The sequence below is a fragment of the Triturus cristatus genome, chromosome 1_2 (assembly GCF_964204655.1).
Source record: "Triturus cristatus chromosome 1_2, aTriCri1.1, whole genome shotgun sequence".
In the NCBI taxonomy this organism is placed as follows: Eukaryota; Metazoa; Chordata; class Amphibia; order Caudata; family Salamandridae; genus Triturus; species Triturus cristatus.
Window position 1 is genome coordinate 563,017,168 of NC_140580.1, and position 17,684 is coordinate 563,034,851.

Genomic DNA, 17,684 nt, shown 5'->3' on the forward strand with positions numbered 1-17,684 from the left:
TTCACAATCTCACACGCTGCAAAATACTACCTCTGTTTGCTACTACAATTCTAGGACTAAGTTTTGTGGATGTCAGCACACAGAAGTGATTTAAAATACATTCAATGCCTGTGAAGAACTCCTTATACTTCATACTTCAAAATAGGCTTACGGCAAGCACAAGCAAAGTGGAAAATACTGAAGTTCATTGTAGAACATTTATTGTTTTTGTTCTTCCTTTGTTTAATGATCCTTTGTTTTAAACCCTGCTGAGCAATATGACTGGATTTGATCTTATGAAATTTGCCCAAAAGTACTGCAAGCCATTCGCTGCTAACCGCTTCAGATCATGTTCAAGGTTCAATCCCGCGAGAAGGCAAATCAACAACAGTGAAGGCACCTTGAAAGCAATTTCATTTTTTTTGTTTTAGGCACGGGTGTTAAGCAACATGGTGCAGTTTTCTGGCATTTTTCTTGCTCACAGTTTAAGTCATGAAGACTATCTTCAGGAAAGGATAGGTAGTCTGATTCGGTGGCACGTGGCATATTCAATCCATCTGAATACCTGACAAATAGTGCTGCTGTTCCTGCTCTTTCGGTAAATTATGTTTGTTTCAGTGCCTACATGCAATTACCAAGGCTTGTATGCACTCGTTAAAATGCAACTGGCAGTGGCATACTCCCTGAGGAGCAATGTAAAAAAAGCCTATGCCTTTACAGAATCTACAAATGTAGACATCTTTGCATACCCATAAAATAAACCACATAAACAACAAAATAGACCTCTTATCTAATTTCCCATTCCGGTTTAAAGAGGATAGGGCTGCCTGTCATGCTGGTTATGTGAAGTACATTTGATACAATTTCCTCAGGAGTAGAATCTGCAGCAAGTCCCCTTTTGGGTCTTGTCTCCTGGGCCTGATTCCTTGTGATCCTAAACGTAAGACAAGTAGGCGGTTCCTGGTTTTGGGACTTGTTCTAGCTAGACGGAGCATTGCGATCCATTGGTTAACCCAGCAGGGGCCGCTACTGGCGAAGTGGAAAACAGACCTGAGGGAGTGGGCTCTGGCCGAGCAGGGACATATGCGTAGCACCAGAAGAGATGACAAACTACCTGAGGTACTACTGGCGTGGGGAATGATGATCCAGGAGGTAACGGGACAGGCCCCACAATCCACACAGGTGTCAACAGAGGAGACTAATTCCATCGGGGGGTCGGCCCCAAGCCGGCGGGGGGAGGTGGAAGACATAAGGAGACCCAAAACGAGCATTGAGATACACGGACCTCAAGTTATACGGACCTGGAAGGGGGTGGGGGAGGGTAGGTGGGGATGGGGGTATATTGGGGGGAGTTTGTGGGGCTGGAGGGACTGGGGGGGTTGGGGGTAAGTTACAGTTGGGCTTTCATGAAACAAAAACGAAGCAAACTATGTTAGATTGGAAAACCTCCACGGATGCGAGTATAGGTCTGAATTCCTTAGTTTATTGTTGGAATGTACACTGCGTCGGCTGAGGTAGATGAGATGTATAATTGTATATGAACATGGTCATCAGATTTGGAGGAACAAACTAATAAAGAATTTTTTTTAAAGTCCCCTTTTGGGAGGACTGAGAGGAAGTACGCTATTGTATGTTCCTGCAGGTAGGAAAAATAAGGCAATTGGGCATGCCTGGAGCAAAGTACAGTATGATATTCCCCACAATGATGTGACTTGTCTTCTTATAGGGGTGGCTGATGACGGAGCATATGGATGCTTTAGAAATGTCAGCAGACAGTACAGTTGAGGGCAACAGGCTAACTTATGATACACTTGTATGGCTGCACTGTGTAGCCTCGATCATGTCCATCCCTGCAAAGGATATATGAGGAACGGAGAACCTCAATTCATGAATTGCAAGATAAAAGCAGGCCGCTACTTGGACAGGCCAGTACCTTGAGGACCCAAAGGCCTGATGGTCTGGCATTAGTTAGGCTAGGTGCATACTAGCGAAAGACAGACTACCCAGGGCCACCTGTATCATAAACAGTCCTTACCAAGTGCTAGGCAGAGAGGATCGAGAAAGTAGGAGGCAGTAAGTGGACTAGGGGCATGGTAGGGAGAAGTCAAGGGCACCGGTTAGGATACGGCTTAACTGTACATTCATAGGCATTTGGAATTCCCCACTCTTTCCTAAAATTAGTTCTTGACATTGTCTACGTTTAGGTGGATCCCCAATGGGCTCTGGAGGGGTGGACTTCACACCTGCCACGATGCCGCCTGAATGAGCTACATGCTCCAGAGTAGGTGTGGAGCAATTAAAGTTATTGAATGCCCTCTCATCTGCCTTCAATGCATTTGCCCGACAAAAACTAATCAACACCATGGGAACCCAAATATTTCATTGACACAGCCGTACAATGATTCATCTTTTACCTCACCAACCACCACCAGCTCATCCGGATGGGACCCTCAGATCAAAAGAACACTCAGTCTCCTGAAGAGTCTTTCAGGCTTTTGTGTACATGGTTAGCACTTCAGCAAGAGTAATAGCAGTATGCTTAAACATATTTATAGGTTCCATGTAGAGATTAAAGGTTCTGGGAGAGAGGATGGGTACTCCGGGTTCTTTACTCACCAAAGACATCAACACACCGCAATATCTCTCAGTGGACATCAGTAAATCAAAACCTTCCTTGGGCAATTCAGGACTGGATGTCAAGCAAAAACACTTTCCTTTTTTTCTGTGTTAAACTCATGTTCAAGCTAGGCTAGCTGACCTGAACCCAAGAAGCTTTATTCCTCTGCTGACAGCATATGCCATATCTCCTAGATTCACTCTTGAAGCAGATCTTTCCTTTAAAAAACACTCAGCTAAGAAACTTAAGACCGCATGTTAACAGTAAACACTCTGGTAAAATGTGACACACTTCCTACTCGAAACAGCCTCAAATCAACAGTATAGGTTCTGGTACTAGTCCACCTGGATGGAGGCAATGCTTTGCTCAAAGGGGATGCCCGAACACAATAAGCTAGCACCCTTAAAAGACATCTTACTCACTGTTGCTCGTCTCATTAATAGCCTAAAGAAATTTATTCTCATCACAACTACACTGAGGAAGCTTAACTGGCTCACTTACAGACCAGTATTATCTTCAAGAACAGACGTATCACCTACAAGGTCTTCAAACTCCTCCCCAAAATACTTAGTTGTAAATGTAGCCGTCTCTGGTAAACTACACTGCAGAAAGAGCCAAGACATCACCAGTCTAGAAACAATTAAATGCACGAAAGACCAGAAAAGGTACCTAGGACATGGAGCACTTGCACCATTGACACCAGAAACGCCCTGACACCCCTTTAATTCTGAAAGAAACTGACAAAACCTCTCCCGATCCAATATTATTGCCTTATTCATTAGGTACCAAACTCTCCAGGCCTTTCTAATAAAAGTGTGTGCTATATAGTACCCCTACATAAATACATGCATATAGTCCACCAGGCAAGTGGAAGGTTTCCTGGCCCCTCGTGATGAGATGTTGGAACCATCAATTAACTTTTGTGAAATTGAGCCGCAGAGGTTTCTATGCAAGCTATGGACAGCCGTTGTGTTCCGTGTGTGCGTAATATTTGTTTACAACATGCTTGTATGGATGGGCATTGAAATAATATAACTCGAAATGTTTAAGTCCTGCTGTGACAGGAGCAGACAATGTGCATATAAAGTGAGTGTGTGATATATATACACCTATATATTCTATGCATGACCAGGCAAGGAAAGTGGGCTTGACAGTGTGGTTAACATTAAAGATATCTATTGTACCACGGGGGGGTGTAATTGATAAAAGTCACAAATCTGGGATTATAGGGCAGTGAAATATGTGCCTTCATCACAAACAATCCTACATCTATTAACATTCCATGTATTCCATGGACAAATTAAATTATTAGACCTAGTGTTCCATTACAGAATAAAATGGCCCCCTCCTACGAGGGCCAAAAACTTACACCAATAAATCCAGCCAAGACCTCAATGGCTCCAGTCCCCACAGTCGTGTATGGAATCTCAGCTAGAGGAACCCCAGCATTTTCAAAAATGGAATTGGTGTAAAACCATATCTGAAATGACAAAAGGCATTTAAACTTTGAGACAAATTCATTAGTGTGCGCCCAACTTCTTTTATAACCAAATTGTCTAAAAAAAGAAGAAAAGTTTGCAGTTTGTAACACAATGCATCTATTGGTTTCAGCCACAGAGTGGTGCAGTGTTTCCAAAAGCATGAAGAAACATGTGGAATCTATCAAAAATATATTCGGATTAGTAACATCAATTACCATTTCTATTTTACACTTCTTTAACATGTGCATAAGCTCGCTCTGTAGACGTTCAAAACAGTACCACCATTTTTCAATTATCCAATATTTTAAAGCCACTAAATATGAACTTTCAAATGATGAGCCCCACCTTAATGAAGTAGGATAACATGTTCAAATGCAGAACATTATCCAAAGGCACCAGCCAAAGTGAGAGCATCTGGTAGCTAAAGAAACTGAACATAAAATGCTAGCATTATACCCTGTATTGCTCAATTAGCAATCATAGTCTTCAAATAGCACTGGAAGAGCAAAGGATGAAAGTCACTTACAACCTTTGCAGTTATGTAAGCTGCAAACTTTTAACATTGCCACTGAATTTTCCCATGAATTTTGATTTCTGGCATCAGTTTATGAGGTCGGTGATCCTAAGAGGCACTAAAACTGCAAATAGATGCTCCTCGGTCTCACCCTTTTGGTGTATCCTAAGACGGGACGCTCAACTGATCTCCCCCTTCAAAAATATCAAAGGAGAAGCCACCTTAATCCCTTCTGCACAGACCTTTGCTATTGGTAACCTACAGATGTCTAAGTATATTGCAGTATGCAGTGGGGCTTCTCACTAGCATCCCCAAGTAAATAAGGGTACTAAACTTGGAGTGCATAGGGACACCGTTGTGTTATATTTTTTTATTGCGAGTCTTTGGTGTTCAACAAACAAAGGTTATCCACATATTGTTTCAGAACACTAATGGTCCACCTGGCGCTAGGATAACCCATAGCTGTTGGTGAACATTTATTTTTGTAAGAATGGCCACTTATCAGAATTCCACCCAACACTTATTACTACATTGCTTCTAGTGGTGTCGGGGCGTACATTCACAAGGTTACCTGCTAAAGAAGCTCCCTGAAATGCATAGCTTGTCATTTGCACTTAGGCAGTAACAACAACATTGCATTCTGGGAAGAGGACCTTCCAAGACACCTAATTGGGAAGGGAAATTATTGCCCAACCAGATTGAATTTTGAAGAAGATGTACAGACTGGGAGAAAGATACATCCACCTGCATAAGGGTGAACGTATAAGCTAGAGTTTGACACAACGTGTTCAACATTTTCACCCTGAGCCTACAGAGACGCTGCTGCTGTTAATGCTTCCAAAGTTGTCCATTTCCTCCCAGATAAGAAGACGCCTGAAGCTCTGCTACTCGTCTGTTGAAGTCGAGAGAGAGAGAGAGAGCGGGAGGGAGAGAGGGAGGAGTTTGATTTTGTATGCATGGGTGAATTTTATGTTTTCTTTTGTGTTTTTTGGTGAGGTGTGGGTGTGTGTCCCATCTGCTCAGGAGTAATCAGAAATGGACAATGCATCTTGGAGCCTACTCTCTCCCTGGGCAAAAGCAGGCTCCCCTTAAGAAAACAAAACTGGTACAAGCGCAGAGACAGTGCAGACTTCCTCCCTGCATCATCTTTTATTTTGCTTATTGCTACATAGTGGTCCAGTACCTGGCTGTCTTGCCAGCTAACAAGAACATGACAGGCATATGTGGCCTTTGAGAATCCTTTGCGCCTGTGCACTTTGCACCCACCCCCCCCCATATCATTGTGACTGGTATCCCCAAATATGGAGCCACTGACAAGGAGCCCGAAGTGTAGGAGAGTAGGATGTGCTTCTTATAGTTACCCCCACTTTTTGCTGATGTTTCACTGTTTTCGATTTAGACTGGCTGGGATCCTGCTATCCAGGACCCCAGCCTAGCTGCTTTCTCCTATAAATTGATTGCATGTGCTTTAGATACACTCCAGATTGGATTCTGGGGTACCCTTATAAGTCCCTAGTATAAGGTATACTATGTACCTAGGGCATAGGTACCCTAGAGGCCTCTCAGGGGCTGCAGCATGTATTATGCCTCCCCTGGGAGACCATACAAAATGACACAACAGGTCTGCTACAGCAGCCTGTGTAAGGTGGTGCATGCACCCCTTACTTAGATATAGTCACCTCTATGGCAGGCCTTATCAATCCTGAAGGCAGGGTGCTGGGTTTTATGTGAGAGGGTGCAACTGCATGAGCAGAGCCCCTCTGCAGCCTTTGGAACCTCTATTCCGGTGATGTTTGTGATGCAGCTTACCATATACTCTTAAGTGCATTATAACCTTGCGGTAAATGCTAACTTTAAAACGGCTGCATGGAAACATGTTGTGTTTGGTGTCAGACACCTTAGAATCATACCTCCACACCAGTAACTGGTGTGGGAGGTATGATTCCACTCTACTAGAGGGAGAAATCTGACAGCACCGGTACACCTGGTATCAGCGTTACAGACCCTGGAATCACAAAATGGATGCTGACAGCCACAGACACGAGTCTGCCCTCCTGCTGCTGGACGAAACTCTGGCAGGGGATGGCTGGACAATAGGTTTCCTGTCACAGGGAGGTGTGACCACCTCCCAGATAGGCTTTAGTGTATAGGGGCTGGGTTGGTGCACTCAGTGCTTTGATGTCTGCACTGGGGGCACATTTGGTGTCCCTGTGCATAGTCCAGCTCAAACCGGTTGCAGGGGCTATCAGCCCCTGCTCTGGCGTGAAACTGGACCGAGGACATGGGTGTAGCCACCCGTCTTACCTGACCCTCCCATAGGTGAGTCCCAAGAGTTTGTCCCACCCCTTCCTTGGGTATAAAGTAGGAACCCCTGGCTACAGGACTTTAGATTTACCTGGACGAAACTCTGCTACAGAAACCAAATACTTCGACTATCTACACTTCGTTGGATGACTGAAGAATCTCCATTGGAGTAAAGGAGTTACTCCCCTGCAAGGCAGGCACCTGAAACGCATCTGACCGGTTTGCATCTACGCAGCTCCTGAAGGACTCCGAAGATTTTACAACACAGGAGGTGGGTTCCCAAGCTTCCCCGAGGTCGACTAGTGCTCTCAGCAAACCTGAGACCCGCAGCCCGCGTGGGGACCGTGCAACCCGTAACCCTGGACAACGTACACATTTGCAGCAGCATGTGCTTTTTGGCAATCCCTGAGGCTGTGCTTTGGGCTACTTGTAGTCCTGACCCCGAGCAGTGTTTCCACCATAGATTACTGGCCAACACTCCACAAGTGTTCCGTGGGCTAGTATTTTGTGATTCCTCTTGAGGTCCCATCGCGATCCCTGGTCCGTCGACCTGTGGGTCCCTGTGAAGGCAACTTTAACTTTCAGTGGGCTTTCCTGGTTGCTACAGATGTGCCCTGACTCTCCATCGCTTGGAGAGTCCCCAGGACCTTGCTGGTCCACACCGAAGCATCTTTACTTTGACCGCGTGGGTTGCAGTTGCCAAGGCTTGTTGGTCTCCAATCCGGACACTGACCCCCCAGCACTCGACATCCTTCGTGGGACAGCTCACCTGCGGACTTTGGTTGTCGTCGACGTCTCGTGGTCCCCGTGGCTGCAGAGTCAAGCTTCACCTCATCTCACCTGAAACAGCAGACATTGGTGGGCATTCGTCTATCGTGCCCCTGGTCACTGTGAAGTGACCCAGACTCTGTCCCTTATGCTTTCAGGTTCTTCTCAGCTCTGATCCAGGCTTGGATCACACCGGACACTTCATCTTCCCGGCAGCAGCACTTCTTCGCAACACGCCATTGAAATCAACGACACCACTTGACCCCGATGCACCTGGCTCTCCTGGGATAGGTAACATGGGTACCTCAGTACTCTCAAGGGTGCTGGCCTTAGAACCTTCTATGTTCCAAAAGGTTGGCTTGAAGCCCTCACCTAAGTGTCCTTAATCTTTAAAATTCCAACCGCGACTTTCCCATAGGATTGTACGGAGCTCGCGGCTGTGTTCTCACACTGCACGCGTCCCCCGTGGGTCCCCTGTGTCACTACCTTGGGTGGGCCCTTGGGGTCCTAGCGAGTCTACGTGCTCTAGGCACTGTCTAGTCAAGTCGTGGTTGTTATACCACTTTAACATATGGTTTGGTCTCCCCCTGGAGCCCACTGTGTATTGTGCTATTTACTGTTGTTCTAGTGTGTTAATATTGTGTACCTTGTTCTCTAATCTCATAAAAAGGTTAGTAGATCGTGTTTAGTAATAAATACATATATTTGATATATACCTTGTGTGGTTCTCCTTTCATTTGGTCATTCAGGAGGTTACAATCTGGTAAACCAAGCTGCTTTACATTCCTTCGAGACTTAGCCTGAAGGCTGCTCTCCATAGCTACCACTAAGATAGCTTTCAATAAAGGTTGTCTTTAACCTAATCATCAATAAGGGTCGTTTGCACTGGTGCAAGGTGCCCACTATAACTAGTGGACAGCATATACCAGGCCAACTTCTCACACAAAGGTATTGAGGTATCAACATTTTGGGTGACCTCCACCAAGGACCGTAAACTGAGAAGGTAGGCTTACCTTCCTGGAACCACTGTGAGCACCGTTTAGCCTCTTCAACAGCTCTGTAATTGCATTGTTATGCAAGTGTGCGGACATTCGAAATCATCCAGAATTTGAGGACAGCCAGGGGAGCGGATTTTTACTTTTAAATTGTTCAACACCATTGTTTCATTGAGTATTTTGTTGTATACTCTGATTTGACACACTGTATTTATTTATTCAGATATACATTTTTTGTTTTATATAGTGTGGAACAAGCCTTTGTCGGTATCAGAGTGCTTTACAATTTAGTTCAATACATACATAAGAATGACAGAAAAGTGTTTCAGAGTTTTCAACAAACTATTACGGAAAGAAACGAAATTTACGGAATTGCGGAATAGGAACAATTTAGACATTTCATAGTTTCTTGTGAAAAATTATGTCTGACTCGACAGAGCTGGTTGTCGTGGATTGGAAAGACATATTTGCATGGACGGTCATCTGTGTGATACTGAAAGTTGTTTGGGATCCCTCACCAAGAGGGCTCTTGGCCACTTTTAGGTTATTTAAGCAGGACAAAATTGCCGGTTTAATAAGTACAGTTTCTTTGTTTTTTGAAGGAAGAGTAGGAAGGTGCGGTCTTGAGTTCTAGTGGATTATTATTCCACATTCTTAGCACTGCACATACGAAAGGACAGGCAGTGTCTCTTTTGGTTAAAGAATCGTATTACATACAATATAGGGGATTCTTTGTTTCTGGAGTTTTTGTTGGCCAATGACAGTTTTTAGCAGTCTAGCTACATTTTGGTCCCCTCTCCTCCCACACAAGCAGCCCTATAGTGCTCATTTGTCATTGTGTACTTTTTTGCTAGTTATTTATGTGCTTTGAAAGGAGAGACGTCATGTAGTACGAAGTCAAGAGATTTCAAGTGTTTACAAGAGAGGTTGGAGTCCAAATGGGTTTGTGTTAAAGTTCGGATTGTATGAATGTGTGCAATTTGCTAATAAGTAGCATATCTGGCGGGTCTAGGTTTAGTTAGATCAAGGGATTAGACAGATCCGTCTTACCTCCTACTGCTTTTAAGTGCATTAGCATTCTGAATGTCCTTTTAGCTGGAAGTGTGTGTCAGTTTATTGGTGATTTTTGGGCTGGATCCTCTCACTTCATGCAAGTATACACATCTAGATTAAAAGGCTTAAGTGCCAGTATGGAGTCCTGGGGTACTGCAAGTGCAGAGAAGCAGGATTATGACGTTTTTGCCTACCTTTATGGAGTTGGATTTGCCACTATAGTGAGACTTGACCCAGTTAATGACGGTGCAGTCTAAGTATCTCTTGGTCAACTCCAGCAAAGGAAACTAAGTTGAATGGAGATACAGAATTTGCCTTTTTCGCCAATATCTGAACTGCAATGTCAATCACAGTATGTCAGTTTCTGTGTCACAACCTTCTCTAAATGTATGTTGAGGTGTCTCAAACATGTTTATTAATGTATTCTTTTAATTGGATGCAGTGAATGCTTTCTATGGCTTTTCCCAAAAAGGTTGAAGCTGTTCCAAGTCTGAGATTGTTGAGTGTTTCTGTATAGATAAAACAGGTAATTGTTCCTGTGTTATTATTAACGTGTTGTACAACCACACCACTGACTGGTATAGGACGTCTTTATTGCAACCAGTATGATTTTGCTGTACTCTACCTAGACTTTCCCTAAAGCATTCACACAGATCTAGAGTTGCTTGCTAAACCAAGTCTACTCAGAGTCAAGGAGATTTAGTGAGGTACCCTTTCCATTGCAGACCCTTTACCCTGCACCCAGGTTACGGAGGTCCCTTTGGTATTAACATTATTGGAGTGCTTATTGGTTCATTCAACTGTGGACCCTAGAGACAAGAATTGCAGACGGCTAGTGCATCAGCTAATTATAGCTTTATAAAAACCAATGCGAATGGAAAATGATACATTTTGCAGGAGCATGATTTTTCAAGAAAGTTCACAAAATGGAAAGTGAATTTTCATCTTCAAAATCCAAGAGATATCCTCCAATTTAAATTCAATATGAAGGAGGTGGGGCCGTGATGGCGACAGAGTAGGTCACACTTTGATCTCTCTCCACTTCATCTGGTGGTTACAAATGCATCAAAAACCCATGCAGCCGTCTCGCTGTGATCTTATGTCATTTTCTCCTACAGGTCATTGTAGGGCCTTCGCCCACATAGCCAACGAAAAACCAAATAAAACTTGTTGTGGAAAAAAAGAAAAAAAAAACACATGCAGCTGCCTCTGAAATGCCTGGCGGCTGTTGTACTCTGGGAATGAAAAGCAGAGTGGGAAGAGTATTGGGGCACTAGGGCAGGTGTGGCAGCCGTGAGCACAAGATGGTGGCCAGTCACAAATGAGAGCTAAAGCTCAGAGAGTTTCTGTCTGAGGCAGAAGAAATATTCCTTAGGCCATCAGAGTGTCGGCTCCACTGAAAACAGCCATTAACTGTGAGCGTCTCAGTAGGAGCCACACTGCAGAAAAATTGAAGTTCCCTGTGAAAGCTATATCCAGGGATCTTGTGAAGCCTGGTGGGAAACTGAAGCAGCTGCTAACATCTATCAGATGATGCAATAGAGTGGTCTCCTGTCATCGATTGACACCTTGAAGGTAACCTGTGGGCCCCCAAGAAGGGGAGCGGTGGATGAGTAAAACATGAACTGTGACATAAGGTACCTGCTCTGTGATGTCACCAGTCCATGGACCATGCTGAGGAGTGGATCAGCACTTTTTTTTTAAAACACAGCAATAAGGAAGTCTAAAAGTAATATTATCAGAAGGGGAAAGTGCAGGCTGAGCCCCAGGACACCCAACCCTTGATAGCACAGCAGAGATCTAAATATGTCCCAGTGCAAAAAAACACCAGCGTTTACACACAATACAACAAGACAACAAAGAAGTAGAATGCATTGGAAGGGACTGTGAAAGGAGAGTTACACCCATAGGAAACTCTACTCCAGTTCCATAAATCATTAGAAAAATTGAAGTCAAAGTGCAAGGAACAAGTGCAACGAAAGGGGTTGTGTTGGCCTGCAGGGAGAAGATTGCACCCATTGAAACTGAATGAAAGACAAAAATTCAGGGGTATTTAAAAGGTACTACTAAGAGCACATGGAATCTTCGTCCTAGATCTCTTGGGAAGACAACTCTGAGAACCAACACAGCAGTAGGGGACATGCTCACAAGGCCAGGTGAGACTGAAAAATGTACAGCATTAGCAGGTAGCAGCTTGTGGGCAGAAGATTTGAGATTTCGCAAACAGTCAATTGTGCCATCCAATAGAAAAAAAAGTAGATCACGTTAGCCTTCCAGAAACTTAAATTCCCCCCCAATTAACACAGAACAGCTTAAAGGATGGGATGTCTAAGGCGGTGCGAGTGAGAGAAGGATAAAACTGTTAAAGGCATTTGTATATGTGCCACCCAAAAAAAAAGCCATTGCAGGAGGGAAAATAAAATTAAGATAGAAGCGCAGACCTTGGTCTTGGAATACACAGAGGGGAATTCCAATGCAAATTAAGTCACAAGAGACTTCTTAGAGCAGATGCTCAATGGCCTAAGTACAGATCTTAGATCTCTTCCCAAATAATCAACCGGCCCTGCGAACAAGAGTTCTTGAAACAAGATATACTCTCCTTGATCAAAGGAAATATAGAACTCCAAGATAACCTGGATGACCTTGAGAAATGATCAAGAAGAGCTAATGTGAGGCTGGGTGGACAGCAGATGGCTATTAGAGCAGATGGCACAGATATAGTAAGCCATGTCAAACAATTATTCACAGCCCTTTTTATTTCGGAAAAAACATATATAAAGAGGTATAAAGTGCACACAACTTTCGCATCAGGCCAACGAGGTGCACGCCTACCAGATGTCACTGATATCAATCCTTATACAATGAAAGTAGATATACTAGATGCTGCAGATATGCAGGGACATTTTCGATTTGAAGGGTGCAAAATAGCCTTCTTTAAAGACCTTTCCCAATTAAGTTACAAAATTAAGAGACTTCAAACCAGTTACCGACCTTTTTTGTAAATAGAAATTGACATTCAGATGTGACACCCATTCCAAATCCAGTTTGAATAAGGGAAAAAACAACCTGAAATTATTAACCGAGGTGAAGAAATACTAAATCTCAAAGACAATGACCAGGGCATACTAAAAGAAGAGAGCTTTAACTCCCCACCAAATATCAAGGAAAGATGGGACAAGAATTCATAGAAGCTGGTGGAAAATAAGCACAAGAAAACCGCAGGGACTAGCCATAAACCATGCAGAAAAACTGACAATTGGGCATAGAGAAGGTGGAGAAGCCATAGAAATGAAAAGCCAGCATGAAAACTACACTAGATGGAAGGAACTGGGAGTGGCAAAGTAGGGTGGGGTTCAGGAGTCGCCAGGACACAGCGGAAAGGAAGATAGGATTACATAGATATGCCAACATGAACAGCTGTGAATTACTAAGTACCAGAGTTTTGGATTGATGGAGACACATGCAGAGGACAAAAATATTCACCTGTTGGAATGTGTAAACATAGGTGAGGGGTTATACCTAGATGCAAAGTATACACACATCTGTCAAACAATAGACCGGTACATGCATTAAAGCTCCTCCTTGGCTTCCGAATGGAAGAGAAATATTTGCAAGATGGCTGGTAGCAAACTGAAGGGTGACATCGCTAATGTGACCGGGCTCAAAGCTCAAGCAAAAAGCATAATGTTAATGACCTTGCGCATTATCAAAAGGTTAAAAAGGGTTATTCGCATTTCAGAAGAGACCTCTATTAAACAAAGACAACTGGATATTAAAGTCAAAACGATTTCCTACACAATTCTTTGCCTCCACAACTTTCAAGCCAGTTGGAGTAGGCACTCATAAGCCGATTTTGATGTAAATGAGAAGCAAGTAGATGAAGAGAGCAGACGGTAATTGCAAATTAGTTTTCTTCTCTTAAGGTGAGCAATCTCTCTGGTATGGATTTATGGACCGAATTAGAACAAGGAAACTTTTGTGCTAGACTCTTACCGGAGCCTCAAATCTCTCATCAGGCTCCAAATCAAAGGTGGAAATTGGACTCTAGAATTAGAGGAGACAGTAAAAGTGCTCTGGGGCACCAGCAGTGTTCTCGGACTCAAGGAAAAAAAATGGGTCAGCGATCTAGGACTGTAGATTTGTGGAGAGCACTGCATTCCACTAAGGTAGGTTGTACATACGTACCTACTACTCCGTGGCCCATAAATCCTACATTCCCCCCATACACTCAACCAAAAGCACGAGGACAAAGGTTTTTCCACTCTAATCTAATCTACACAAAATTCAGGCAAAGTAGGGGGTACCCTAGAGTGCTTATAAACCTCCTTTGCACATTAACAGAGATCATGTTGGACGGAAAAAATCGGTGATGCCTAAACCAGGAAAAGAGTGAGAAATGCTGTTCCTATGTACATCAAAATTCTAGTGATAGGACTGAACAAAGTCATCTCAACATTTGGTTCATCCCGACCAACCAGGATTGCAACAAGCCAGAAGGTAAGTGACAATAAAAACAAATTGTCCCAAGGCCTTTGATCGGGTGGAGTAAACACGGATTTGTAAAATTAGAAGCAGAGTGAGTTCACTATAAAGCTGTCTATCTCCTTTTGGTGTACATTATAAAACAAGCCACATTCATGCTATCCAGCAGGCCTAGCCTTAAACAACTTTTAATAAAACTCTAATTATAGGTTTCAGACATTCTACCCTTTTCAGTCTTAGTACAAGAACTCTAAACCACAGTGCGATCTGATAATATTGGCCATATAAATGAAAATGATCATATATATATATATGTATATATATATATAAATAACTATATATATTGCCTCATGCCACAGTATTTTTTTTATAATCAAGCTCTATAAAAAGCAGTTCAACTGTACCCGGTTTGTTGAAGATTGGCTGTTGGTGATTGCCATTGGTCTCGTGATGTACTTTTGTTTTAGGAATGTAATTGAAGGACAACTTAACTGTTTCAAACACCCTCTGCAGAGGGTCTAACCAAGAACAATAATAAATAAAGCAACATTAATGCACAAACATGACGGACTGAGAACATTCACTACACATTGAGAACTCCTGCAAACACATCTTTTCATACACTTTGGTCAGGAGTCCTGGACATTTTTGCTGCCCGATTTCCCATTTCCATCCATCCCCTTATATAATACAAGTGCATTTCTCAATGTAGACATTCTGCAACATTTGGGTCAGAGGAAGAAATAACTTTAGTCCAGATTCTCAGAGCCACTGAGGTACCCAAGTTGAATTTAGAATCACGAATGGTTTGATCTAGGAGAATAAATTAACATTTGGTATTTACAAAATCTAAATGTATACTTGTGAATGGATTTAATTACATGTAAAATTGCAGGAGAGTTAATGAGAAAATAAACCAGACTGGCTGGGAGTAGGAGTTCAGGGCAGGGATCCAAGGGAAAGTAGGTGAACACGGACAAATGTGTGACTTTGAGAGAATTCATACTTTGGCATGATACATTCTACCCTGTACACAGTTCAGGATTTACGAACATTGAGGCCAGAAATGAATGAGCTTCCAGGATGGGAGGGGGATAAGCACCCCCTAAATGTGTGGCAGCGATTGGGGAGGGTTGTTTCCCTACAGGGAAATGTATTTTTATAGAGGAAAAAGGGATTTCAAAGTCTTAATAAATGCATACACTTTTATCTATGATTCAAAATTTATGCACTGAGTAATCTTGGAAAGATGCTAGGCTTTGCAGCTTTCAGTGAGTAATTCTGAAATTAATTGGGAATTTGAAAAAAGGCTGAAATGTACTTAAAACGTAAACCCAAGTCAGTAGTACATATCAAACTTTCAGAATTGTGCCCTCACTTTTTGCTCAAGCAAGTATTTTCAGGGATAGGGACAGTAGTTTTCAGTTTCTAGTAATATCAAGATCATTCTAGTCAATACACTATAGCAGTGACATATATGAAAGCGAAAAAACTTCACAAAGCTTAGAAAAGCAAACTATGCAAGAAGATCATTTAAAAAACAGATAAAGCACTATTTCCCACTGATCAACCACCACATAAGAAACTTACAGCGTCTATACCGGAAAGCTGCATCCCCATATTAATCACCACCACAGAAATAAGTTGCCATCGGACGGACCGGTCCCATAAGAGCTGGTGAACCGTAACAGACTCCACAGAAGTTAGAGAAAGTTGCTCCTCCTTCATCTCTGCTACAATGTCATCAACATCGTATTTACCCAGAAACCTCCTTAGAGCTAAGGAAAAGAAGAGAAATTGGAAGAAATTGGATATACAATCTATACAGTTTACCAGCATAATCCAACGTACCAGCCCATTCAATGAGATCTTTGGTTAACACATACCTTTGTTAGAGTAGTCAGAGGTTTAGAAAGCAAACTAATCAAGATGCATGCATTTAGTGTGACATGCATGCAATACATTTTCATCTAAGGATGTCCGTGGCATTGCTGACCAAAAAACAAACCTGCCTGAGCACAACAGCATGGGTATTAACCCTACACCTTACAATAAATGTGCTTTATATGTGTATTGAGGATGGAGACTATCCTGTGCCTAAAAATAGGATTGTGGGAAATATTTTTTTTGAATCAACAAAAAAGAGGGGGGGACCAAGGAGCAAATTATGGTCCAGTGTCTGCGCTCCTCTAACATGATACTTAAACCAACAAAAGACACTGTTCCAAAGGAAGGGTGCTAAATAGCCCCTACCAGAAAGCAAAAGGGAGAGAAAGTCCTAGGTATAAGACGGGACCCGGCACAAAGGGTAAAGAAACAAAGCGTGTCCCCTGTTGCCCTCACACACCCGAAGGTGTCATGCTTCATCATCGGGCATTTGCTCCTCGTCGGGCCCGGCGCTGCAATGCCCTACGGGTCCCCCGAAGGGTCACTTTATCGGAGATCTTTTGGGGAAATGCCGGATGGTGCATGTGGGTGTGTGGGGTGCGGGTCCCTAAAAGAGGGTAAAACAGAGTGCGTGCAAGATAAGTAAAAAAAAAAAAAATAAAATTATTCCGGGGTTACTAAATCAAAAAGCTAAAGCAAGGATATTGCCAAAATAAAGTAGATTAGAACCCCTCGGGTATCCAGTTACCCCAGCAGGCATGTTTATGCCTGTCGTAGATCAACATGTTTCGCGCCCCTATTGCCACCAGGGTCGTTGGCGCTTCTTCAGGATCAAAAAAACAACAAAACAGGTGTAGTGAAGTGCACGTGAGGTGAATAATTAAAAGTAAATACCCTCATAGTTAGTCAGGGCGGGCTACCATATTGTTTCCCAATAGGGTAGTGAGAATTTGTAGACGCTCCTGATAAGTAACCCTCATAGTTAGTCAGGGCGGGCTACCATATTGTTTCCCAATAGGGTAGTGAGAATTTGTAGACGCTCCTGATAAGTAACCCTCATAGTTAGTCAGGGCGGGCTACCATATTGTTTCCCAATAGGGTAGTGAGAATTTGTAGACGCTCCTGATAAGTAACCGGGAGATTAATTCAGTGGCTGCATAACCTCGACATCCGCCCTGACTAACTATGAGGGTTACTTATCAGGAGCGTCTACAAATTCTCACTACCCTATTGGGAAACAATATGGTAACCCGCCCTGACTAACTATGAGGGTTACTTATCAGGAGCGTCTACAAATTCTCACTACCCTATTGGGAAACAATATGGTAGCCCGCCCTGACTAACTATGAGGGTTACTTATCAGGAGCGTCTACAAATTCTCACTACCCTATTGGGAAACAATATGGTAGCCCGCCCTGACTAACTATGAGGGTTACTTATCAGGAGCGTCTACAAATTCTCACTACCCTATTGGGAAACAATATGGTAGCCCGCCCTGACTAACTATGAGGGTATTTACTTTTAATTATTCACCTCACGTGCACTTCACTGTTGTTTTTTTGATCCTGAAGAAGCGCCAACGACCCTGGTGGCAATAGGGGCGC

General features: G+C 43.1%; 1 protein-coding gene across 2 annotated transcripts in view; it reads right to left on the reverse strand.

Moving 5' to 3' along the window:
- The window catches only part of LOC146867631 (solute carrier family 2, facilitated glucose transporter member 9-like), a 348,731-nt gene that overhangs the window by 63,704 nt on the left and 267,343 nt on the right, over nucleotides 1-17,684 (reverse strand). For both annotated transcript variants that reach the window (XM_085606472.1, XM_085606473.1), the window contains exons 7-8: nucleotides 15,784-15,971; nucleotides 3,966-4,076 (exon numbers count right to left, since the gene is read on the reverse strand). In XM_085606472.1, the coding sequence (XP_085462598.1) occupies nucleotides 3,966-4,076; nucleotides 15,784-15,971 (299 nt within the window). The remainder of the gene's footprint in view (nucleotides 1-3,965; nucleotides 4,077-15,783; nucleotides 15,972-17,684) is intronic.